Source organism: Salvelinus namaycush, chromosome 20 (genome assembly GCF_016432855.1).
Source record: "Salvelinus namaycush isolate Seneca chromosome 20, SaNama_1.0, whole genome shotgun sequence".
NCBI lineage: Eukaryota > Metazoa > Chordata > Actinopteri > Salmoniformes > Salmonidae > Salvelinus > Salvelinus namaycush.
In genome coordinates, this window is record NC_052326.1 from 37529661 (window position 1) to 37556228 (window position 26568).

The window sequence follows — 26568 nt, forward strand, 5'->3', positions numbered from 1 at the left end:
GCAGCAGAGGTAACTCTGGATCATCTTTTCCTGTGGCGGTCCTCATGAAAGACAGTTCCATCATAGCCCTTGATGGTTTGTGCGACTACAAGTTCTTGACATTTTCCAGATTGACTGACCTACATGTCTTATAGTAATGATGGACTATCATTTCTCTTTGCCTATTTGAGCTGTTCTTGCCATAATATGGACTTGGTTTTGTACCAAATAGAGCCATCTTCGGTATCATCAAATGTATTTTATATAGCCCTTCGTACATCAGCTAATATCTCGAAGTACTGTACAGAAACCCAGCCTAAAACCCCAAACAGCAAGCAATGCAGGTGTAGAAGCACGGTGGCTAGGAAAAACTCCCTAGAAAGGCCAAAATCTAGGAAGAAACCTAGAGAGGAACCAGGCTATGAGGGGTGGCCAGTCCTCTTCTGGCTGTGCCGGGTGGAGATTATAACAGAACATGGCCAAGATGTTCAAATGTTTCATAAATGACCAGCATGGTCAAATAATAATAATCACAGAAGTTATCGAGGGTGTAGCAAGTCAGCACCTCAGGAGTAAATGTCAGTTGGCTTTTCATAGCCGATCATTAAGAGTGTCTCTACCGCTCCTGCGGTCTCTAGATAGTTGAAAACAGCAGGTCTGGGACAGGTAGCACGTCCGGTGGACAGGTCAGGGTTCCATAGCCGCAGGCAGAACAGTTGAAACAGTATACCACCCCTACCTTGTCACAACACAACTGATTGGCTCAAACGCATTAAGAAGGGAATACATTCCACAAATTAACTTTTAACAAGGCACACCTGTTAATTGAAATTACTTCCAGGTGACTACCTCATGGAGCTGGTTGAGAGAATGCCAAGAGTGTGCAAAGCTGTCATTAAGGCAAAGGGTGGCTACACTGAAGAATCTCAAATATAAAATATATTTTGAATTGTTGAACACTTTTTTGGTTACTACATGATTCCATATGTGTTATTTCATAGTTGTGATGTCTTCACTATTATTCAACAATGTAGAAAATAGTAAAAATAAAGAAAAACCCTGCAATGAGTAGGTGTGTCTAAACGTTTGACTGGTACAGTGCATTATTCATTGGTTATCACATGATAAAGGACAGAGGGACCAGGCAGGCAGAGAGATGTTGTTTAGTTAGTGTACACATACAACCCAAACATATTCACCCCTCGCCTGATTCTTAGATCTGTTGGTGCTGTCTGACCAACTCCTATAGCCATTGGCATTGGCAGAAAGCACAAACACATCTGGGACCAGGCTACTCTTCACCCATTCTATGACAGAATAACCAGAATACCTGGCTGCGGGCGCGGGTATTCCGTCTTCCCCTGGGGCAGGCAGAAAGCAGTGGCAGCAGCAGGATGAACAGAACAGAGAGGAAGAGAGACAAGAAGAACCACAACAAGGTTAGAGAAGCAAAGGGAAACAGATAGGACCTCTAGCGGGAGGGGGTAAGAGGTCAAGCCTGAGAGAAGGATGGGGGAGGCCCAACAGGAGAGACCCAAGCTTGGGTAGGATGGGGATGGCGCGAGGGGAGGGTTGGGGGTTCTGGTGAAGGCAATGACGATGGGCCTGGGACTGTGGACGAGTGGCAAGAGAGGCTCAGTTTTTACACCATGGTTGACTGGGGCAATTTTATTATCTCTGAGAATACACCTGAGATGTCACTTGGCGGCACTAGGACCATGACAGGCTGACACTAACAGCCCCAGTGGACTCCACTGATGTGTACACACTCTTTCTGTCAGTATGCCAATGTTGGATCCTGACTTATGCAGAGGAAACGGCCCTGTGTGTTTATTTCCATAGCCTGACATGTTTAGTCCTGGGCCAGCTGGCCTGTCACCAAAATGTGTTTAATGTCTAGAGTTCAGGGTTCAGGTGCTATAACATGGGCATTAATGTCATAAGCAAACCCCACACGACGAGAGTCTGACTACGTTTGATACTTAAACAACCTTGAAACTTAGCTTTGTGGATTTGACTTTTCTCCAGACCAGAGAGAAAAACATTACCTTTCCTAGCTGTCAAGCCAATGGACTGCCCAGTCAGAGAAATCCCTATAGGAATGAATGGAGAGGAATCTCAGTCGTTTAGTCTATTTATTTAAACAGTTGTTGTGCCCAGCACAGGGCCATGAAAGAAGGGAAAGTCAGTGAGCTAAGCTGAAGTTGGAGTAGACGAGAGAGCAGTCAAAGACAGAAAATAAAGGTAGAACCCCCACATCTGCTAGTAGAGATCGCTGACATTTAGACACACAGAGAGAGACCACATAGAGTTCAGTGAGGGGCCACATAGGGGCCAGTCAGTCAGTACCTTGATGAAGGCCTCCATTTTGCCGTTAAAGAGTTTATGATTAAAAATGGAGCAAGGTCTAGGCTTCCGCATTCTCCTGGGTTTAGCGGGAAGAGTGGGGGGGCTGATGGTGGAGGAGGAGGTTGGTGAAGGGTGTGCAGATACACATGAACTATGATGAAAAACAACAAGGACTGAAACATGTATTTCCTTCTGTATAATCAGTGGAATGTTTTTCTAGATACAAAAGTCGGAAGTTGAAGTCGGAAGTTTACATACACCTTAGCCAAATACATTTAAACTCAGTTTTGCACAATTCCTGACATTTAATGCTAGTAAAAATTCCTTGTCTTAGGATCACCACTTAATTTTAAGAATGTGAAATGTCAGAAAAATAGCAGAGAGAATGATTTATTTCAGCTTTTATTTCTTTCATCACATTCCCAGTGGGTCAGAAGTTTACATACACTCAATTAGTATTTGGTAGCATTGCCTTTAAATTGTTTAACTTGGGTCAAACATTTTGGGTAGCCTTCCACAAGCTTCCCACAATAAGTTGGGTGAATTTTGGCCCCTTCCCCCTGACAAAGCTGGTGTAACTGAGTCAGGTTCGTAGGCCTCCTTCCTCACACACACTTTTTCAGTTCTGCCCACACATTTTCTATGGGATTGAGGTCAGGGCTTTGTGATGGCCATTCCAATAACTTTACTTTGTTGTCCATAAGCCATTTTGCCACAACTTTGAAAGCATGCTTGGGGTCATTGTCCATTTGGAAGAACCATTTGCGACCAAGCTTTAACTTCCTGACTGATGTCTTGAGATGGTGCTTAAATATATCTACATAATTGTCCTGCCTCGTGATGCCATTTGTGAAGTTCACCAGTCTTTCCTGCAGCAAAGCACCCCCACAACATGATGCTGTCACCCCCGTGCTTCACGGTTGGGATGGTGTTCTTCGGCTTGCAAGTCTCCCCCTTTTCCCTCCAAACATAATGGTGGTCATTATGGCCAAACAGTTCTATTTTTATTTCATCAGACCAGAGGACATTTCTCCAAAAAGTACGATCTTGTCCCCATGTGCAGTTGCAAACCGTAGTCTGGCTTTTAATGGCGGTTTTGAAGCAGTGGCTTCTTCCTTGCTGAGTGGCCTTTCAGGTTATGTTGATATTGGACATGTTTCACTGTGGATATAGATACTTTTGTACCTGTTTCTTCCAGCATCTTCACAAGGTCCTTTGCTGTTGTTCTGGGATTGATTTGCACTTTTCATACCAAAGTACGTTCATCACTAGGAGAGAGAACGCGTCTCCTTCCTGAGCGGTATGACGGCTACGTGGTCCCATGGTGTTTATACTTACGTACTATTGTTTGTGCAGATGAACTTGGTACCTTCAGGTGTTTGGAAATTGCTCCCAAGGATGAACCAGACTTGTGGAGGTCTACAAAAAAAATTCTGAGGTCTTGCCTGATTTCTTTTGATTTTCCCATGATGTCAAGCAAAGAGGCACTGAGTTTGAAGGTAGGCCTTGAAATACATCCACAGGTACACCTCCAATTGACTCAAATTATGTCAATTAGCCTATCAGAAGCTTCTAAAGCCATGACATAAACAGCTTGGAAAATTCCAGAAAAGTAAAGGCACAGTAAACTTAGTGTATGTAAACTTCTGACCCACTGGAATTGTGATACAGTGAATTATAAGTGAAATAATCTGTCTGTAAACAATTGTTGGAACAATTATTGTGTCATGCACAAAGTAGATGTTCTAACCGACTTGCCAAAACTATAGTTTGTTAACAAGAAATTTGTGGAGTGGTTGAAAAACGAGTTTTAATGACTCCAACCTAAGTGTATGTAAACTTCCGACTTCAACTGTATATGCAGAGCCATATCTACAGCCACTATATACAGTACATGGCTCTAGATAGCTGCGCATGTCCTATTCCTTCCCCTCCTCTCACAGTACAAACCATAATATTATTTTAACACACAAGTGGAGTCGCAGAGGAAGTATGCTTTGACTTTTATCACAGCTGTTTCAGCTAACCCTGAATAACCTGACTTGAATGACTCTGGGCAACTTATAAAATAAGTCAGTTCATAAAAACATGATTACAGTCAAAGTAAATGAGTAATGACACAGAGAATTCAATATAAACACTGTAACAGGCCTGTGAGCTGAGAGGAGATATCAAAACGTAATGTCTCATAACTCTGCTACTACTGTTCATTCTTCTCCACTCGCTGATTTATGACTAACGTAATGTCTGTGGTTAATATACAGTACTGTTCTGATTAGCAGATACCTGTACAATACTGTAGTGTTTAACAAGGCCAAGTATGGCCACTGTAGTGACTGATAAGTGACAGATCGTCTTACAGCCAGCTCATCTCCCCATAGCTGCATCATTGCAAACTCCAGTTTGCTCAGAAGTCTGTTTATTCATCAACATACAGACCACATCCCCTCTCCCTATTTGGAATTCCACCCCTGATTTTCCAGAGAGGCTCGGGACCAAACTGCTATTCACTTTAACATGACGACATCTCCTCTATTTCCCAGAAAACAGAAAGGATTTGACACGCTTTTATTCCTCCTCTTTTCCCCCTCTTTTCTTACCGTGTTGTTCCATAATCAGCCCTTTCCCCTAAAAGAAAGGAGGGAAGAAATGGAGAGAGAGGGGGAGAAATAGAGCGAGAGAAAATTAGAATGTGTTTGTGTGTGTGCATGCTTGCGTGCATGTGTCTGTGAGAGACAGAAAAGACAATGCATGGATACATGGTTGAGTACATTCTGAGCCAGACCTGGTTGTCTACAGAGCTGGCAGATGGGGCAGACAGAAGCGAGGGGCGAGGGATGAAGGACATTATGAGAACATGGGCACCTATTCATACGGGCTCAATGGTGCGGGCTCCATGACCGCCTCTCTGAATCACATACAGCCAGCCAGGCAGCGGTCATTTAGCGGTCGCCCTAGAAACCGTAGATAGAGAGCCGGAGGGGGCGGACCCTGCCAACTCAGAGCGGAATGTCAATGAAAGCAAGCATATCCAGGGACAACCGGGAAGGAGGAAGGAAGGTTGAGTGTGAGGAAGGCCGCATTTGGCTGCATTGGGTTTGTGCAATATAGTAGTAACTGTGCAGTAATTATATACTGTAACATGATACACTATATATACATGAGTATATGGACACCCCTTCAAATGAGTGGATTTGGCTATTTCAGCCACACCCGTTGCTGACAGGGGTGTAGAATGGCCTTACTGAAGATCTCAGTGACTTTCCACGTGGCACCGTCATAGGATGGCACCTTTCCAACATCTCAGTTCGTCAAATTTCTGCCCTGCTAGAGCTGTCCCGGTCATCTGTAAGTGCTGTTATTGTGAAGTGGAAAGACCCAGGAGCAACAACGGCTCAGCCGCGAAGTGGTAGGCCACACAAGCTCCCAGAACGGGACCTCTGACACAAGGCTAAGCGTCGGTTGGAGTGGTGTAAAGCTCGCCGTCATTGGACTGTGGAGCAGTGGAAATGCGTTCTCTGGAGTGATGAGTCACGCTTCGGACGAATCTGGGTTTGCCGGATGCCCGGAGAATGCTACCTGTCCCAATGCATAGTGCATACTGTAAAGTTTGGTGCAAGAGGAATAATGTTTGGGAGTTGTTTTTCATGGTTAGGCCCCTTAGTGCTAGGCCCCTTAGTTCCAGTGAAGGGAAATTGTAACGCTACAGCATACAATGACATTCTAGACGATTCTATGGGGAAGGCCCTTTCATGTTTCAGCACGACAATTCCCCTGTGCACAAAGCAAAGTCCTTACAGAAATGATTAATAGAGATCGGTGTGGAAGAACTTGACTGGCATGCACAGAGCTCTGACCTCAACCCCATCGAACACCTTTGGGATGAATTGGAACGCCAACTGCGAGCCAGGTCTAACATCAGTGCCCAACCACACCAAACACTCTTGTGGATGAATGGATGCAAGTCCCGGAGCAATGTTCCAACATCTAGTGGAAAGCCTTCCCCGAAGGGTGGAGGCTGTTATAGCAGCATAGGGTGGACCAACTCCATATTAATGCCCATGATTTTGGAATGAGATGTTCGACGAGCAGGTGTCTACATACTTTTGGTCATGTAGTGTATATCATCTAGTTATGGTAACAGGGGTTGCATACTACAGAAGAAACAAGAATACAAGATTATATGATATCCCCTGATAACACTATTTGATCAGTGACTCGAATGGTTGAATTCAGGGATCATGTCATGTCTAATAAAACAGATTCCAGCAACAAAGCCTCTGTCTGTCTGTGTCTGTGTCTGTCTGTCTAACCACAACTAATCCCTGGAAATACTGGAGCCGGTTGGCTGATGTACTGTTTGGCTGATGCTGGACCATCATACAATTTTCTGAAAGAAATATGGCTAAAGATACAATATGGTATATTACTGTTGGTTGATATGGCAGTTAAGATTCCCACTAATTAACTACACAATTTCACAATAATGTTTGAACCATATGAAGACTCTGGAAATTGGCAAGCTGCTGCTAGTGATAAAGGGAAGGTAATGACCCTATGAATGGCATTGTGCTCCAGTAGTGACACAACAACGTTGTGACCGTGTGAAGAAGTGTTCTCACCTTCTCCCAGAGTCTGCTTCAGTAGATCATGCTTGGCCTGTAGTTTCACTATAAGGTTGCTGCCATTCAGGTACTCTTTGAATTTCTATACAGGGCAAAAGAAAAGTAGAAAATATGACATTTAGCAGACACTTTGATCCAAAACTACTTACAACGCCTTCAAAGTATTCACAACCTTGACTTTTTCCACATTTTGTTGTGTGACAGCCTGAATATAAAATTGATTACATTTAGATTTTGTATAATTGATCTACACATAATACTCCATAATGTCAGTGTCAAAGTACAAATTAATAAAACATGAAAAGCTGAAACGTCTTCAGTCAAAAAGTAATTAACCCCTTTGTTTAGGCAAGCCCAAGTAAGTTCAGGAGTAAACATTTGCTTAACAAAACACATAATAAATTGCATGGACTCACTCTGTGTGCAATAATAGTTGTTAACAGGATTTTTGACTGACTACCTCATCTCTGTACCCCACACATACAATTATCTGTAAGGTCCCTCAGTCGAGTAGTGCATTTCAAACACAGATTCCACAACCACAAAGACCAGGGAGGTTTTCCAAAGCCTCACAATGAAGGGCACCGATAGATAAAAAAGCAGACATTGAATATCCCTTTGAGCATGGTGAAGTTATTAACTATACTTATCTAATGAAGATAGTGTTTTATTTTTCATTAGTAAAAAAACAAACCTTCCTTCCACTTTTACATTACAGAGTATTTTGTGTAGATTGTTGACACATTAAAACACATTTTTTGTATGTGATCCCTGCAGGAATTGAACCCATGACCTTGCGAATAACACACTCTTACAAACTGAGCCACACGAGACCACACTTGTGATTGTAGGCTACAGTGACTACTGCTTTATGTCATTACCACAAAGAGTTAACTTCAGAATTAATTTGCATGACTTGTATCAAAGCCTGATGCCAATAGCAGTAGAATGAACTCACAACCAGGTTGCCTGTCTGAATTCCACAGGGCATAATACTGCAAATTGATGAACACTGGAGCAAGCCACTAAACCTGAGTTGCTAAGTACTCTAATATCAGTATACAATGCATTCATAAACATAGAAAAAACATTTCTATTGCACTTTAAGTTGTTAAATATAATAATAATAATAATATGCAACTTAGCAGACACTCTTTGTAAATTGACTTCCAGTATATTTACAGTGAGTGCACTCATTTGTATTATGTGTTTGTGATCCCTGCGGGAATTGATACCATGACTGTAAAAATAAGGAGACAGGACACTATAGTGTTAGCATTAGGAACGTGTTAAGTAAGATAAACCTGGATATAGTGCAAAAGCATTATGGGTACTGTAGAACATCCAGCTACAATGACCACAATGATCTTACCAACTGAGCCACACAAGACCTTGTCAGAGCCCTAGAGCAAGTACTTAATACCAGTATGCATTCATACAAATACAATTGAAAAAGCATTTCTAATGCATTTTAAGTGGTGTTGGTTGTCAGAGCCACTCACAGTGAAGTAGAAGCCCTCCGTTTCCTGCTGATTGGCTCGTCTCCTAGCAATGTTGACTTTGCTCATGTAGGAGTCGGACGAGGCAGACTTGACCGACTCAGTGGACTGGCTGTGTTGGAAAGCCTCAGACACATCAAAGTCCTCCACCGTCAACATGTCCTGCAGTGTCTGCATGGTGGCATCCAGAGTCTTCCTCACCTATGAAAGACAGAAGGGAAAGAGAGGAGAGTCATTTAGCTGGGTTACAGCTTTAATATTTACTGTGTATTCCCTGTACACAATAGGCAGGTTTCCATTGACCCAGGTTTATTCGACAAAAGCAATATTTTCACCATGTGTAATGGATATGGCCGATTTAGGATACATGTTCTAAAGATCGAGAAACATTTTTTATCCGTTCGACAGGGGTGGATTTTTATTTAGTCAAACCTTCCTTACTGCGACTGTTCTTTATGTGAACTGTGTTTTTTTAATAAAAGATGATTGTCAACTATTTTTGAAGGTATGCGGGGCACGTTATTTTACAGTCTAACTATAAAGCTCCAATTTACATCTAAATGCCTACTGCTTGCAAAATAAATGTTTGAACTATAGAAATCATGTTTCTTGACTTTCAAGAATGCCTGAATTACTTCGCCTTGTACTTCTGGACCATGTACTTGTACGCCTTGTACTTCTGGACCACGGACCATGGTGATGCGTTGGCACATGAGAATATGAAAATTGTAATATTTGTAAATTATTGCATTCTACACATGCTGGCTTTCACAGGCTACCTGAGACATGAAACAGATAGGTGGGAGGGCATACAAGCTGTGGGCAATTTATTCATGTACAACTTCCCTAAATGGGTCAACTTCAACCACTACTGTTTTATTCCACACTGTAGGTTTTTGAGAGAAAAAAACATTTTTTAGGTGTGACGTCATTAGCGGTTTTTATCGACACAAGATAGTTCAATGGAAACACACCCTAGCAGGCTATTGTAGCATCTATTTTCTATACAAACTTTCTTAATGTCAACAAAAAATCCCTGGACAAGTTAATGGAAACATAGCTAATGAGACTTCAAAGATTGTAATGGGAAATGGAATGGTATAATGCTCTTTGAGGGCAAAATTTCAAATTGAAGAACCAAATATCACACATGTGGGTTGTTCCAATTCAATTCGCTGCCTTTGAGTAGTCTAGCTTGGTAAAAAAAAAAGACAATTATTTTCATATAATTTTAACATTGTTAAACACTGTTAAATGCCAAATAAAGTAACAGGATTGACTAACAGGGTTGACAACGTCATCTTAAATCAGCCATAAATGCCCTTCTTGACAGGGGGATTGGAAGCTTGCTGTGTATGTATAACAGTGAGGGGCAATTGAATGCAAGCTTCGCTAAAACATTTCAATTGAAAAAAAAATGTATTGCCTGTCTATCTATGGGTAACAGGTTTGACGTGTTATGCTCGACCCACTCAGTTTTCCACTTCAGAATACCAGCAAATGGCCAAAAAGAGTAGAACCAGCTCACCTGCTTTTAAACTATGGTTTGACTATTAGATGTGCAATGTCTCTTTTGAAAAAACATATTTAAAAAAGGAATAGTTTCACCATATTAAAATGAGATTTCAGTTCATGTAACAGGGTTGAAATTAAAATGAGGGACAGGGTTTTTCCCTTAAAACCTCTTGACGCTAGGGGTCAGATTATTATTATTATTATTTTTTTTTTTAAATAACGTTCCCAAGGTAAACAGACTATTTCTCAGGTTCAGATCGTAGAATATGCATATCATTTACAGATTGGGATAGAAAACACTCCAAAGTTTCCAAAACTGTCAAAATATTGTCTGTGAGTATAACAAAACTGATTTTGCAGGCGAAAACCTGAGAAAAGTGATTATTATTATTTTTTTAATCTGTGTTTCCTGGCTCGTCTTTCTTCCATTTAAAGGGGTATCAACCAGATTCCTTTTCCAATGGCTTCCTCAGGCTGTGACCAGGCTTTAGACATAGTTTCAGGCTTTTATTTTGAAAAATGAGCGATATTTTTCAAAAGTAGTCAGGTGTCCTCTGATTAGTTCCTGGGCGCGAGAGGGTAGCCCTCCATTTTCTTTTTCTCTCTTATTGAATAGGTTACGGTCCGGTGGAAATATGATCGATTATGTTTGTTAAAAACAACCTGAGGATTGATTATAAAAAACATTTGACATGTTTCTACGACCATTACGGATACTTTTTGGAATTTTCGTCGAACGGAACGAGGCTTTGGTTTTCTGAACATAACGCGCAACCCAAATGGCGTTTGTTTGTTATAAAAGTAATATTTATCGAACAAAAAGAACATTTGTTGTGTAACTGGGAGTCTCGTGAGTGCAAACATCCGAAGATTATCTAAGGTAAGTGATTAATTTTATTGCTTTTCTGACTTTCGTGACCATGCTAATTTGGGGCTAGCTGTTCTAGCATTGATTGATACACTCACAAAAGCTTGGATTTCTTTCTCTGTAAAATATATTTTCAAAATCTGACACGATAGGTGGATTAACAACAAGCTAAGCTGTGTTTTGGTATATTTCACTTGTGATTGCATGATTATAAATATTTTTAGTAATATTTTGCGCCCTGCAATTCAGCGGTTGTTTAGGAAAAAGTTAAAATGAATCACTAACATGAAATAAATAATAATCTTAAAATATGACTTTGTCAAAGCAACAAAATAACATGGGCTTTACAATGATGGGGAAAACTTGGAGAAATGTTGGGTTTAAGTGGGGTAATATCTTCCTAGAAGTCACAGAGGATGCACAGAGGGATATGTCAAAATGCTGAATTTTGGCCCTTTAGCAAGTCTTTATTCATATTAAAATGTTTTCATGTGTTCTATATTAAAGGGCACTTAATTTAATTAATATAACAAGCTTTTAAAATTCAATATTTGTGGACAATTTCTACTTAAAATATCAAAAGGGACGTGAAAGGTACTCGTTTCCTGGAATTACCCATATACTAGTATGGATTCTGCACAGACACATGCACATGCATAATATATATAATGTAAAGTTCAGTAAGCCTGGTAGGGGACATCTGGTTGCGTGTGTGATAAATAGAAATTGTGTTCTGTCCATGTGAGAGGTACAGAGGAAGTGGCTGAATGAACAGAGCACCTCCATATTCATAGGAGCGATATGGTGACCTTTACACACATCTGTCTGACTCACTGAAGCAGCAGAGGGAGGCAAGGAGGCAGGCAGGCAGGCAGACGGCAAATGTTCCACAATTTTACCTACTGAACATGGCCCAGGTGGTGAGTTCACTGACTGATAATGAGACAGGTTTTGGGTTAGGGCCAGGGTTTTAGAGCTCACCTCCTCGTTCTCGATCTTGAGTGTGGCCAGGCGGGACTGGAGCTGGTGGTGACGCATCAGGAGCTCTGTCTGCACCGGCTGCTGGGCACTCACCTGACACACCTAGTAGTTAGGGAGGGAGCGAGGGAGGGAGGGAATTTACACTAGTGTTTGTTTGGGATGCCAGAAAGGAACTGACCCAAAGATGCTGGCATTGCTGATGCAAGCCACACAGGACCAGACAGAGGAAACACAGACATAGTGGGAGGCACAATCACCCCTCCAATCACCTCTCCCTCACCTCGTCGCCCATGTGTGGCTGGTAGTCGAAGCGGGCGGGCGGGCAGAAGATCTGGCTGTGCATGTCCATGACCCTGTGTTTGTCCCCCCTGACATCCATGGCATCCACGGCACCCTCCAGCTGGTCCAGCCCCTCGTGGCGGGACGTCTCCAGGCTGTACTCTGCAGACAGGTAGGTCCTCAGGGTCCGCGCCAGGCTGCCATGGTAGCCCAGGTCACAGCACTGGGGAGAGGCATGGACAGCATTACCACCATTGGGAATCCCTAATGTTAGTTACAGACCAATGGGGAGAGATGATGTGTTACAAGATGCTACTATGCTTCAATTGATCAAACTACTGTATCTATTTTTCATTGCAATCAATAGAACGCAACTTAGAATAATGTGTTACAAGGTGCTAATGTGTTACAAGATGGTACTGAGCTTTTGTGTATCAAATGGATGCATTTTTCCTGTGTATCTACTATTCTCACTTTGTTAGAATCAGCATGTACTGTACCACTCACGTCTATCATGTCAGAGACATCGTAGATGTAATATTTGGCCACCAGAGCATTGGTCGCCACCAGGTTCAACAAATAGTCGTTCCGTGCTTTAGTGCACTTCAGCTTGTTTTCAGAGTACTTGGCTTGTCTCTGGGGAGAGAGGGAGAGAAGAGGGAGAGAGACAGACAGACAGAGAGACGGAGAGACAGAGCGAGAGCGAGTCATCAGTCAGTATACCATAGAATATCGATTTCTCTCTAAATGGATTTGTATACTAAAGATGTAATACAGTTTGTTCCATCTAAAGTCTAATTTTATCAAAAAAATTAGCATGTGCCATATGAGTCAAGAGGTCTAGTCTTACCATGGCAACAAAACCACTTAATATTTTTGCTCATTAGTGTATACATTAACTTATTACATTTCAAAGGCTAATGCATCCAAGTTCTCTGAGCTTTTACATACATTTGGACACATACACACACAGCCCAAGCCACACCTTCTCCTTCATCTTCTCCATCTTCTTGACGGAGCTGCGTCGCTGTTGGCGGTCGTCATGGCGCAGGAGGCTGGTGCTGACATCATTGGCCTTGCCGATCTGCTTTTCTCCCTGTTTCTCCGCCTCCTTCAACTTGCTCTCTGCGCTGATGCTCTCTGTGTGGTACATGTGGTATGTCTTCATCACCTGCCCGGGACACAAAACATACATTCAAAACATACATTAAAGTCAACTACATGCACACTAATTTCACTAGAAGGTTCTGGGTCTAGACGTTTACATAGGGAGTTTCCCTCATGACCAATCTCAATGGAGTAACCACACAATAAACACCAAACTCACGATAAGCGTGAATATTTTGTATAATTTATAATTTCCGCCAGTAGTTTGAAAGTAGCGCAAGTAGGTCCCAGAAAATTGTGCACAATTGTGTATGGCGTCATCCATTTCATAATATGTAACTGCAAATGTTTTCTAAAATATTTATAATAATTTTTCGCTGCAATTCGTATGATATGTTCTGAATTTCAATATGTACAATATGTTGTGAAAAAGTGTTTAAGATCCCATTCAATCACTTTAATGTCAATGGAAGATTGGTTAGACATGGATATCTAAAGAGGATTCAGCATATAAATCCACCTGTATATTGTACACTGAATAAGAACACAGAAAGACAGCTACTGTCAGATATGTTGTGGATGTGTGACTGAGTGCTAAAACTAGGTTACCTCTTGATTTCCTTTCCCTTCACACACTAAAATATCATCCTCTCTCTTACAGGCCTCCTAACAACTCTGATTTAAGTAATACATGTGAGGAGAGAGCAAGTGAAATCAATCAACAGGAAGTCTGTCATAGCCAAGTTACAGAGAACCTTTCCTCTAGTTTAGATAGAGAGAATCATTCCTCTAGTTGAGATAAAGAGAACCTTTCCTCTAGTTACGTTACAGAGAACCTTTCCTCTAGTTGAGATAAAGAAAACCATTCCTCTAGTTGAGATAAAGAAAACCATTCCTCTAGTTGAGATAGAGAACAATTCCTCTAGTTACGTTACAGAGAACCTTTCCTCTAGTTACGTTACAGAGAACCTTTCCTCTAGTTGAGATACAGAGAACCTTTCCTCTAGTTGAGATACAGAGAACCTTTCCTCTAGTTGAGATACAGAGAACCTTTCCTCTAGTTGAGATACAGAGAACCTTTCCTCTAGTTGAGATACAGAGAACCTTTCCTCTAGTTGAGATAAAGAGAACCTTTCCTCTAGTTGAGATAAAGAGAACCTTTCCTCTAGTTGAGATAAAGAGAACCTTTCCTCTAGTTGAGATAAAGAGAACCTTTCCTCTAGTTACGTTACAGAGAACCTTTCCTCTAGTTGAGATAAAGAGAACCTTTCCTCTAGTTACGTTACAGAGAACCTTTCCTCTAGTTGAGATAAAGAGAACCATTCCTCTAGTTGAGATAAAGAGAACCATTCCTCTAGTTGAGATGGAGAGAACCATTCCTCTAGTTGAGATAGAGAGAACCATTCCTCTAGTCTACACTCTAAAAAAAAGGTTCTACAGTTATACTTATAGGATACTTCAGATGCGCTTATGGCACACATTGTTAGGTACTCACATAGTACTGGTTGTTACAGAGAACCTTTCCTCTAGCTATGTAATAGAGAACCTTTCCCTTTTCCTCTGACTGCTGCTGGGTGTGAAACAAGAGAGGAACCCTTGATTCTGACTGGAAGCCAGAAAAGGCTGGAGACATGTTAATGCAAAACTCTCACATCATTGTGCATAATACATCAATACAGTGCATAAAACATGTACAAGTATATAAAGAGCCTTCAGAAAGTACTCATACCCCTTGACTTATTCCCCATTTTGTTGTGTTATAGCCTGAAATCAACATTTTTACTCCTGAACTTATTTAGGCTTGCCATAACAAAGGGGTTGAATACTTATTGACTGAAGACATTTCAGCTTTTCATTTTTAATTAATTTGTCAAAAATGTTCTGAAAATAATTCCACTTTGACATTATGGAGTGTTGTGTGTAGGTCAGTGACCAAAAGAAATCAACAACATTTGTAAAGAGCCAAGGGATGTGAATACTTTCTGAAAGCACTGTACAAGTACTAGTTATGAATGATGTCACCTACTGCGTGTATGTGAACGTATAAGTATGAGACATACAGAGAGAAAGCTGTTCAGAAAGCATACACATGATAAAAGGCCAATAAATGAACATCTGCATCATAATATAGTATGCTGTATTTCATGCAGAATCATTCTCTTGTGGCCATTAAGCCATGTATTTTAAGTGACAGTATTTCTATGGGTTTCATGTAGCAATGCCTGCTGCACAGTGTGATAGTGTTATCTTCCAATGCACACTGGCCTGCCTACAGCACATCAATGTATAGTACCTGTCCAAAGTTTGGACACACCTACTCATTCAAGGATTTTTCTTTATTTTTTACTATTTTCTACATTGCACTCATGGCTCTGTATAATACCTTACGTTTCCTTGAATTTGTTCTGGACCTAGGGACTATGAAAAGCCCCCTGGTGGCATGTCTGGTGGGGTAAGTGTGTGTGTGTGTGTGTGTGTGTGTGTGTGTGTGTGTGTGTGTGTGTGTGTGTGTGTGTGTGTGTGTGTGTGTGTGTGTGTGTGTGTGTGTGTGTGTGTGTGTGTGTCAGTGCTGTGTGTAAGTTGACTATGCAAACAATTTGGAATTTCCAACACATTGTTTCTTATAAAAACAAGTGATGCAGTCAGTCTTTCGTCAACTCTTAGCCAAGAGAGGCTGGCATGCATATTATTGATATTAGCCCTCTGATTACAATGAAGAACAAAATGTGCCGCTATGTTCTGGGCCAGCTGCTGATTAAGAAAGGTCTTTCTTTGCAGCACCTGACCATATGACTGGACAATAATTAAGATAAGATAAAACTAAAGCCAAAAGGACTTGCTTTGTGGACTGTGGTGTCAAAAAAGCAGAGCATCTCTATCACGGACAGATCTCTCCCCATCTTTACAACCATTGAATCAATCAATGCTTTTTGTGCTATTGCTCTGTCTACCTGCTTGCTACATGTTTCTTGTCCTATGTTGCTCTGCATGTGATCACTGCTCATTGTTTGTCTGTATTATTATTGCAAACATAGGCATCACATTTCACAAATGAGCACCTTCTTGTCACAAGCACACACACAGATACACACCCACCCACACACAAAAAAAGAATCTAACAGAAACATAACCTGGGGCATTACGGTGTGTGACAGTGAACGGGCAGGCAGGGAGGGTGGTGGAGGGAGGGGGGGGGGGGGGGGGGGGGGGTAAAATAGAAATAGAGTCATATACAGTATTTACTGACATGAAATCATGAAAGCGAGAAAGGGTAGGCTTTGAAGGTTCAATGTGGTTGGTGTGGGTGGTTAGGTGGCGTGGGAGCGTTGATGTTAAAGCATCAAAGACCGGCTTGTGTGAGTGTGTTCAAGCATACATTATTGCGTGTGCATGCGTGTGTATGCATACTCTTCTATGTATGTACACAGTCAATGTATCGACAGAAAAGAAGGATGACTATTAACTTTAATGACAGATCTGTGTTTGATTTTGTGTTGCATGTGCTGGATATGTGAATATGTGATGATGGTGACACCTTGGCAGTAAGCAGCCCTCCACTGCAAGGGAAGTGAATATGTGATGATGGTGACACCTTGGCAGTAAGCAGCCCTCCACTGCAAGGGAAGTGAATATGTGATGATGGTGTGACACCTTGGCAGTAAGCAGCCCTCCACTGCAAGGGAAGTGAGTCGGCTTGGAGCAGAGCCAAGGCATATAGAGTTTCTCCTTCAACTGCAACTTCTCTCACGGCAGGAGTAAAAAAACAAATAATGTCCTCCGGTGTAGAACAAAATGACCTGTGTAGCAAGGCTGTAAGGGAGATACCTAGTCAGTTGCACAAATTTGTCTTCCCCATATAACCTAACTTTCTGAATCAGAGAGGAGTGGGGGCTGTGTTAAATTAACATCCACGTCATCAGCACCCGGGGAGCAGTTGTTGTTGGGGGTTAACTGCCTTGCTCTAGGGCACAAAGGCTGATTTTCCCCCTTGCCGGCTCGGCAATTCGAACCAGCGACCTTTCAGTTACTGGCGCCAACGCTCCAAACCGCTAGGCTACCTTCTGATTGCTGATAAAGCTATTCTGCTCTGGGCAGGTCCTGTTCTACGCAGACACTACAGAGCAGAGAGTCTGAGGTGGGCCTAGCCAAATGGAGTTAGCCTGTTAGCTTCAGGCAAACTAACAAACATGGGGAGTGGATGGAAGGAGAGATGCTGTACAATACAGACAGATGGGGGGAGAAGGAGAGAGAGAGATTGAAAGAGAGAGAGAATTACATTTTGTTGTTGTTTACTCACAGTGTAGAGCTCGTTCGTGACTTTCACTAACTCCTCGTGCATCTGCACCCCGATTTCTTTGCTCTGGTACAAAAAACAGGAACAACAGGCATGTGAATCAATCTCACAGTTGACTGGAAGAATATCTTACCTTGAACAGACATGGCTTTGCTTCACTGAGGCATGAATACATCCGTTTCCCTTGGGTATGTGTCTGTATGAGAGATATGCGTTTCCCTTGGGTATGTGTCTGTATGAGAGATATGCGTTTCCCTTGGGTATGTGTCTGTATGAGAGATATGTGTTTCCCTTGGGTATGTGTCTGTATGAGAGATATGCGTTTCCCTTGGGTATGTGTCTGTATGAGAGATATGCGTTTCCCTTGGGTATGTGTCTGTATGAGAGATATGCGTTTCCCTTGGGTATGTGTCTGTATGAGAGATATGCGTTTCCCTTGGGTATGTGTCTGTATGAGAGATATGCGTTTCCCTTGGGTATGTGTCTGTATGAGAGATATGCGTTTCCCTTGGGTATGTGTCTGTATGAGAGATATGCGTTTCCCTTGGGTATGTGTCTGTATGAGAGATATGCGTTTCCCTTGGGTATGTGTCTGTATGAGAGATATGCGTTTCCCTTGGGTATGTGTCTGTATGAGAGATATGCGTTTCCCTTGGGTATGTGTCTGTATGAGAGATATGCGTTTCCCTTGGGTATGTGTCTGTATGAGAGATATGCGTTTCCCTTGGGTATGTGTCTGTATGAGAGATATGCGTTTCCCTTGGGTATGTGTCTGTATGAGAGATATGCGTTTCCCTTGGGTATGTGTCTGTATGAGAGATATGTGTTTCCCTTGGGTATGTGTCTGTATGAGAGATATGTGTTTCCCTTGGGTATGTGTCTGTATGAGAGATATGTGTTTCCCTTGGGTATGTGTCTGTATGAGAGATATGTGTTTCCCTTGGGTATGTGTCTGTATGAGAGATATGTGTTTCCCTTGGGTATGTGTCTGTATGAGAGATATGTGTTTCCCTTGGGTATGTGTCTGTATGAGAGATATGTGTTTCCCTTGGGTATGTGTCTGTATGAGAGATATGTGTTTCCCTTGGGTATGTGTCTGTATGGGAGATATGTGTTTCCCTTGGGTATGTGTCTATATGGGAGATATGTGTTCCCCTTGGGTATGTGTCTGTATGGGAGATATGTGTTTCCCTTGGGTATGTGTCTGTATGGGAGATATGTGTTTCCCTAGGGTATGTGTCTGTATGGGAGATGACTGAACAGTGTGAAATGTTGTTTCCCTCTATGTGTAAAAAGGCCTTATAGAATACTATGCAGTGTACATGCAGGCAGCTAAGAATAGACATGTCTAATGTCTCCTACTGACCATATTCAAATCACACAGTCACGATTCCAACTCAGTTACTGTAACTCGTAGGAGCGGAGTGTCTGTGATGGACAGTGATAGAATGTACAGCCAACAATAAGAGGCTACGGAAGGCAGCTAGAACAGAGAAGTTTAAGAAATCCTGTAAAAGTAGTGTTAGGTTCTAATTTCTGGTACAATAATCCACATAGACTCAAGCTACTGTAGATTGTCGCAGCTCCAAAAAGGCACACATACAGGTCACAAGCACATATATTTATAACTTCCGACTAGGCCCCAGTTTCCAACTAGACCCCTCTTCTTCGCCTAGGATGAACAATCAGTTTCTGCAGGAACTGAGTATGTTCCACATGTTGGTTATCGTGTATCAGCGTCCAGAGTCTTCACACTCCTCCATGCCTTTCACAGATCTTCTTATCAGTCTGGCCTTGAGTTATGGGAGTACACATTCCTAGTCTTCTACAGTCCACTAGATAATTCAACTTCTCATACACAAAGAGCCTAAACCTAACACTACTTTCAATCTCTAAGAATACAGTATATAAACACTGTACATTCATATTAATAGTATAAATATACATCAGTAAAGACAGTGTAACAGAACAGTAATTCCAATCTATCAGCTCTAACTCCAGACACATGGTTCCTATTCAACCCTTATGGAATCATTCTTGCCCTCAGAGACAGGGCCCCTTTCTCTCAGCCCAAATACAATGCACATAGACCCTTCTATCTAATCCATAACATGAGAATTACTACTGCTACACTTATTATACAATTATAAACAGATCAAAACGAGCTCCAGTCAGACAGTCGTCAACAGTAGGAACAGTTTTCCTCTTCAGTAATACATTACAGACAGACCCCTCAAGTGAAAGCACAGTGTGTTGTTAGTGTAGTATATAGGGTGGAGTATGTCAGTGATGGTAGGTTGTCACAGCAATGGTTGTCATTGTTGTTAGGCCCAGCAGCTGTGAGTTAGGCCTAATTAATTGAACTTTCCTCTGAGAGATAGGTGCTGCTATGGCAACAACACTACATTTACACCTATAAGGACAACTTAAATGGTTAATTCATTAGCAGAAGACCTATTTTTAGGTTAGTTTATTCATGTTGCACAACATTTGCAACAATGCAATGGTGTGTGTGTATATGTCACCTACAGTAGATGGTGCTACTGCTATCAGCCTAGGCAATGTAACAAACTTTACGCCACAACTTGAAACCTTTTCCTGAGGGAGACATTTGATCATTTTTCAGCAGGCAGTTATTCAGCCACCTCTTGGCAGCTCAGCCCACCAGGCAGCTCAGCCAAACCCAGTCCACCAGGCAACAGTAACCCAGCCTCATCACAGCCCACCCCTGACAGCATATCCATCCCAAGCCGACATAAATAATGTGAGACTCCACCCGGTTCCTGTGGATCAATACTGATCTGTGCTCTCCCCAGCAGACCGTTCCATCATACTGTAGTCCCTGAACCATGGCCACTTTCTGCTCTCTGCTCTGCCCTCTGCCTCTCTTTCTCAGACATGCTTTATAGCTCTGATTGGTCTAATGTGTACACTTAAATGCCCAGTGCAGTCAAGAAATTAGATTTTTCTGTGTTCTATATGTATTTCCACACAATGAGGTTGGAATAATACTGTGAAATTGTGGAAAAAAAATATTTGTTTAAATCTTTTTAATTAAAAACAATCACAGTAAGGAACCTAATTGTTAAACAGCAATTATTTGACATTGAGATCAAACAGTTGCATTGATTAACAGGGACAATTCATGCAGCAATATATCCTTCTGTCATTTAGGGATATGGAAATGACAGGACAGAAACCGCGATTACAATTTGCTGGAGGAGGAAGACACGGATGAGGAAGCTGGTGATACAGAGAAAGGGAAGGAAAGGTATATGAAGGTGGGGAAGATGAAGAGGTAGCACATATGGCTGATCTCCCAGCTGTAGGTCTGACCTTCAGATGTAAAGCAGATTGGTGCTAGCCCAGCCAGACGACAACACAGTGGGGGCATAGCCAGCCAGGCCCTCAGTTATCAGGTCTCAAAGTTCGTGTGTGTGTGCGCGCGTGTGCGGGGGGAGGAATTGGATGGCAAATTAATTACCCGGCCGACACTATTATAACTGTGGGAACTCTTAAAACAAATCTGAAATTTGTTATGCAGTAGCGCTCTACTAAAAGGTGTCAGCAGCATGTCAAATTTTCAATTTCAAGTAAACAAACATTCTTTCCTGACCTTCTTGAAGAGTCTGATGACATCCTCTCCGACGTGTGCTAGGCGGACAATGACATTATTGTTGTAGAGGTCGCTGAGGGTAGCATGGTCTCTGCTCTCTCTCCTTGTCTGGTTCAGAACGAGGTACCAGCAGTTCACTGTCGACAGCAGGTTCTGGTCCTTCCTGGAAGAACAGGTTAGAGGTCACAGGTCAGAGTGTCATCCAAAAGGAACATCACAGTGTTAGTCAAGTGTCTCGTTAACATAAAAGCAATTTTGGGTGTAGAGTATGGTTGAAAATAAGTAATAAGTAAACCGGTTAACAGTTGACATCCACAGTATGGAACCATTCCTATTCAACCAATAGTATAGTTTGCGGTCACTATCGTTGAGCTTTTGGAATCTACCAGTGTAGATTAACAGATACTATAGTGTAGAAATGAACAGCAGATCAAGTGAGGTGTTTATAAATGAAAGCCTGGAGGTGAGATAAACGTTTAACACATTCTGTTCATTTCCTGTAGAAGAAGGAAGTAGAACACGCTGAAAGAAGGAAACTAACTCTCACTATCACAGTCAGATAGGCGTCTTCTGCTGAGCGTGCACCTCTCTTTATATAACTTCACATACGGTCAGATAGGCATCTTCTGCTGAGCAGGCTGAGGTAATGTTGTGTGAGCGGGAGATATCTTTTCTACTATGATCTTTTGCTAAGCATGCATCTCTTGTCCTATAACTTCACAATCAAAAGCCTATTTGGTAAGGAACCTCTTGTCTTATCTACTAAGACATCAATAACCACAGGTTGAGTAATGAACAAATGACTTGGGATGAGTCTGCACAACAAGGGCTCCTGACTCCAGCGCCTCTCTCTCCAACCAGACAAGGGAAAAGTTGTCAAAACAGAGAATAAAATAATAAGGAAAGAAGTTCCTGGTTTAGAGAGGTAAAAAAGACTAGCTTTAATATGATGCTCCAGGTAGCCTAGACTACTCCACAGTCCACACCTCTGGGGCTCTGATTCTTTATATCCAGGATCCTTTGATTAAAACTTCCCCATATCTTTCCTATCTGTGGTGGAGGATGTGAATGATTGATCCTAGACATACAACCTGCTGCCAGGAACTCAATTGGGGCCCAACCCAGCAAGTAGCTTTGCTCTGAATCAAAAGTAAACTATCTTGGCAGAATTATAGCGTTGAAGAAGTTGTTATAGAGCTGTCCATTGCAGATAAAAGATCACTAGTACTAGGAGAGGAGCACCACTGCAGTGATCTGTACTGCACTGCAGCACTGGCACAACACTGCATGGGAACTGGAGATGCAGTGCACATCTGTTCATTAGTCGGTAGAGGTGACTTACTGCCTGACAATCCTAAATGGCACCCTATTCCCTATATAGTGCACTACTTTTGACCCGAGCACTATAGACCCTGGTCAAAATTAGTTCACTAAATAAAGAACAGGGTGTCATTTGGGACACAGTCCCTGTTTCCTAGCAGGGGGAATGAGCCACTACAAGGCTTCTGATGAAACAGATAGACGATTGGCAATCATTCTGTATCACATCATTAGATTAGAAGCATATTGTATAATTCAACATTATTGGGAAGACAGAGAAAACAGCTTAATTAGACGTTGACTATTTCCAACCAACATTATGCGAAGATGAATTTCTGGACTTCATATGTCTTCAAGTTTATTTAGAGTAAACTTGAAGTCCATACATTGGAGAGAGAGAGAGACAGTGGGGTAGAGAGAGAGAGAGAGAGAGAGAGACAGTGGGGTAGAGAGAGAGAGAGAGAGAGAGAGACAGTGGGGTAGAGAGAGAGAGAGAGAGACAGTGGGGTAGAGAGAGAGAGAGAGACAGTGGGGTAGAGAGAGAGAGAGAGACAGTGGGGTAGAGAGAGACAGTGGGGTAGAGAGAGACAGACAGACAGACAGACAGACAGACAGACAGACAGACAGACAGACAGACAGACAGACAGACAGACAGACAGACAGACAGACAGACAGAGACAGAGACAGAGACAGAGACAGAGACAGAGACAGAGACAGACACAGACAGACACAGACAGACAGACAGACAGACGAGTCCATAGAGGATTGACCATAGAGGATTGACCATAGAGGAGTCTGCTTAAAAGACAACAAGGATGATACGCATGGGGATATATAGTCAGGTCAAGTGCAAGTGTGTGTAAGGATGGCTTGGCCAAGTTCAGCCTTAACGTCTGCACTTACTGTACTGTGGCCACCCTCTGCGGGGTCAATGCATCCATTTTTCAAGGGAATTGGAAAAGGAGTCCATGACGAGATTTCCGCTTTTTGATGTTAATAAGGCGACACTCCATTTTAACTCCTCCTCCACAGTTATTGGATTGGTTCAACAGTGCAGAAGAGTTTTTTCTCTCTCGTCAGGACCAGTAAGAAAGAAATACAACTTATTTAACACCTGCTACGTTAGAATATACTGTGACTATACTCATTGACATTATACAACTGATTGAGTATTCCTTGCTAATAGCACTGCACCACACACTATATAATGATTTAACTGTAATAATCGACTGACAATATGTGAGTGCATACGGTATGACCCCTGTTGGAATATCTACTTTTTAAAATTAGTCTTGAGGGGTATGTCAATATAAATTACATCTTAGTCTTGAGAAGTATGTCAATATCATAGGGTGCCATTTGAGATGCTGCCATTGCAAAGGACAGCTTAGTCTTGAGGAGTATGTCAACGTAAAGGACAGCTTGGTAGAGCTTCATGTGAAAGTCACTACAGGCTTCATTAGCTCAGTGAAGCAGCAAAGAAGATGGCGCCTTACTGTATGGCTGCCGTCTTGCGAGCTCAGACCGAACTTTGCTATTTTGTGATTCTTTTGATGTTTATATTTACTTTTTTGCACAAAATATCTCAGCTTTCATTTCTTATGATCGACAAGAACTTTTGAACATTAGATCGGCAGATAATCACCTCAATTCCAGCTTCATTTTTCGACCAATCTGTAATTCCAACGCTATTTTCAGGCTATCCAAGAGGAAAAGCAGGTGAAAAAGAGCCAGGAGGGGAGCCCTGGTGAGATTCAGGCAAAGGGAAAATTGGCCACCTCTTCCCTACATTCTATTGGCCAATGTACAGTCTCTTGATAATAATATGGATTACCTCCAAATCGCGGATTTTCAATCAACACGACTCTCGTAACTTCAATATGCTCTGCTTTTTTGAAACATGGCTTTCAGACAAGATACCCCCATGGCTATCCAACAGAATGGATTCTCCATTCAACAAGCAGACCGGACATCAGATTCAGGGAAATCGAGAGGGGGAGGGATATGCCTCTTCATCAACAGTAAATGGTGTGCTGACTCTAGCAAAGTGGAAGTTTCGACAAATTGTTCACCCATCTTGGAATACCTGATGGTCAAATGCCGACACTTCTACCTCCCGAGAGCGTTTTCACCTGTTATCGTGACTGCTGTATATATTCCACCTCAGGTCAAGAAAAACAACACGCTGGCACTTAAACTGTACGAGGCTATCAACAAGCAGGAAACCATGCACCCGGAGGCTACTTTCCTTTTTGCCAGTGATTTTAATTCCACGTCATTAACACGTGTAATACCCAACTTCCATCAACACGTCTCCTTCGCCACTGGAGACGATAAAGTCCTAGACTATTGTTAGTCAACCCAAAAGAAAGCACACAAGGCCCTCTCTCGTCCCCCCTTCGGCAAATCAGATCATGACTCTATACTCCTGCTTCCTACAAGCAAAAGCTCAAACAGGAAGTACCCATGACGCTCTCCATTGAGAAATGGTCCTCCGAATCAGAGGCTACGCTAGAAGACTGCTTTGCTAGCACTGACTGGAATATGTTCCCCACAGTGAATCAATCATAAGCCCTGGATTAACACAGAGGTTAGCGCTAAACTAAAGGGCAGGGCTACAGCATACAGGGCTATCGCAGCCAACCCCAAGGCTACAGCTGAGGACATACCCAAGTACAAGAAGTCCCGCTATGACCTCCGCAGAGCCATCAAACAAGCAAAAAGACAATAAAGGAACAAGGTGGAATCCTATTACACAGGCTCCGACGCCCATCGCATGTGGCAGTCCATTATGGAATACAAAGGAAGACCCAGCTGTGATCTGCCCAATGATGCCTCGCTGACCCAGCGGACTGGGTGATCTTGCTCTCCGAGGCCGACGTGAGAAAGGTTTTTAATCCGGTCAACACTCGTAAGGCCGTGTGGTATTCCAAGGCGCGTGAATATTCACGGTAATTTTCAAACTCTCCTTGTCCCAGCCTGCAATTCCCACGTCTCAAGCTGACTACCATCATTCCTGTTCCCAAAAACTCTAAGGCTACCTGCCACAATGACTACCGCCCTGTAGCACTCACATCTGTAATCATGAAGTGCTTTGAAAGGCTGGTTACGGAACACATCAACTCCATCGCTGCAACAGACCCATCGATGACGCAATCTCAACTGCACTCCACACTGCCCTCACCCACCTAGATAAGAGGAATACTGTACATCTGTGAGAATGCTATTCATTGACTTCAGCTCAGCGTTCAATATCAAAGTCCCCTCCAAACTCATCACCAAGCTAAGGACCCTGGGACTAAACACCTTCCTCTGCAACTAGGTACTCCGCCATGCTGACCCTCAACACGGGGGCCCCACAGGGGTGTGTGCTTAGTCCCGTCCTAAACTCCCGGTTCACCCACGACTGCGCGGCCAAGGTGGGAAATGCACTTTTTGGGCACAGTGGATGGTGGATACCCACATCTTTTTCCCTATGCTGTACCTCACCTCGCTTTTCCGCTGTAATGTTGAGATTCTTTCTTCCAGAGCTGACACAAACACACACACACACACACTTACATCTAGGATTTTTTTTAAACTGTTTTCCCGAATGTTCTGTCCCCACCAGTCAATGTGGGGAGGTCTGCAGTGGAGCAGGTCGAGTGCTTCAAGTTCCTTGGTGTCCAAATGCATCACTAAGGACTGAAAATGGTCCACACACACACGCAAACAGTCATGGAAATATTTATCATGGGCCCTCAAATCCTCAAAAAATTCTACAGCTGCACTGTTGATAGCATCTTGACTGGCTGCATCACTGCTTGGTAGGGCAACCGCACTGCCCTCGATCGCATGGCACTACAGAGGGTGGTGCAGGCAGCCCAGTACATCAGAGCTCCCTGCCATCCAGGACCTCTTCATCAGACGGTGACAGAGGAAAGGCTTGCCACCCAAGCCATAAGACTGTTAAATAGCTAACAAAATGGCTACATGGACGATCTGAGCTGACCCTTCTATTAGATTTGTATTATTGCACTGACTCTGCACACTCACTCTATGCACACACACACACACACAACATGCACACACATTCATGCTGACTCTATACACACACACATATACAATCATCATATACAGTACGCTGCTTCTACTTT

General features: G+C 42.5%; 1 protein-coding gene across 1 annotated transcript in view; it reads right to left on the reverse strand.

Annotated features, from left to right (window-relative positions):
- Positions 1-26568, reverse strand: part of LOC120065322 (SLIT-ROBO Rho GTPase-activating protein 3-like) — a 64604-nt gene that overhangs the window by 19504 nt on the left and 18532 nt on the right. Inside the window, exons 3-12 of the mRNA XM_039016225.1 lie at positions 21113-21275; positions 17500-17562; positions 13081-13266; positions 12603-12731; positions 12097-12318; positions 11817-11918; positions 8456-8653; positions 6951-7035; positions 4929-4956; positions 2329-2479 (exon numbers count right to left, since the gene is read on the reverse strand). Of these exons, the coding sequence (XP_038872153.1) occupies positions 2329-2479; positions 4929-4956; positions 6951-7035; positions 8456-8653; positions 11817-11918; positions 12097-12318; positions 12603-12731; positions 13081-13266; positions 17500-17562; positions 21113-21275 (1327 nt within the window). The remainder of the gene's footprint in view (positions 1-2328; positions 2480-4928; positions 4957-6950; positions 7036-8455; positions 8654-11816; positions 11919-12096; positions 12319-12602; positions 12732-13080; positions 13267-17499; positions 17563-21112; positions 21276-26568) is intronic.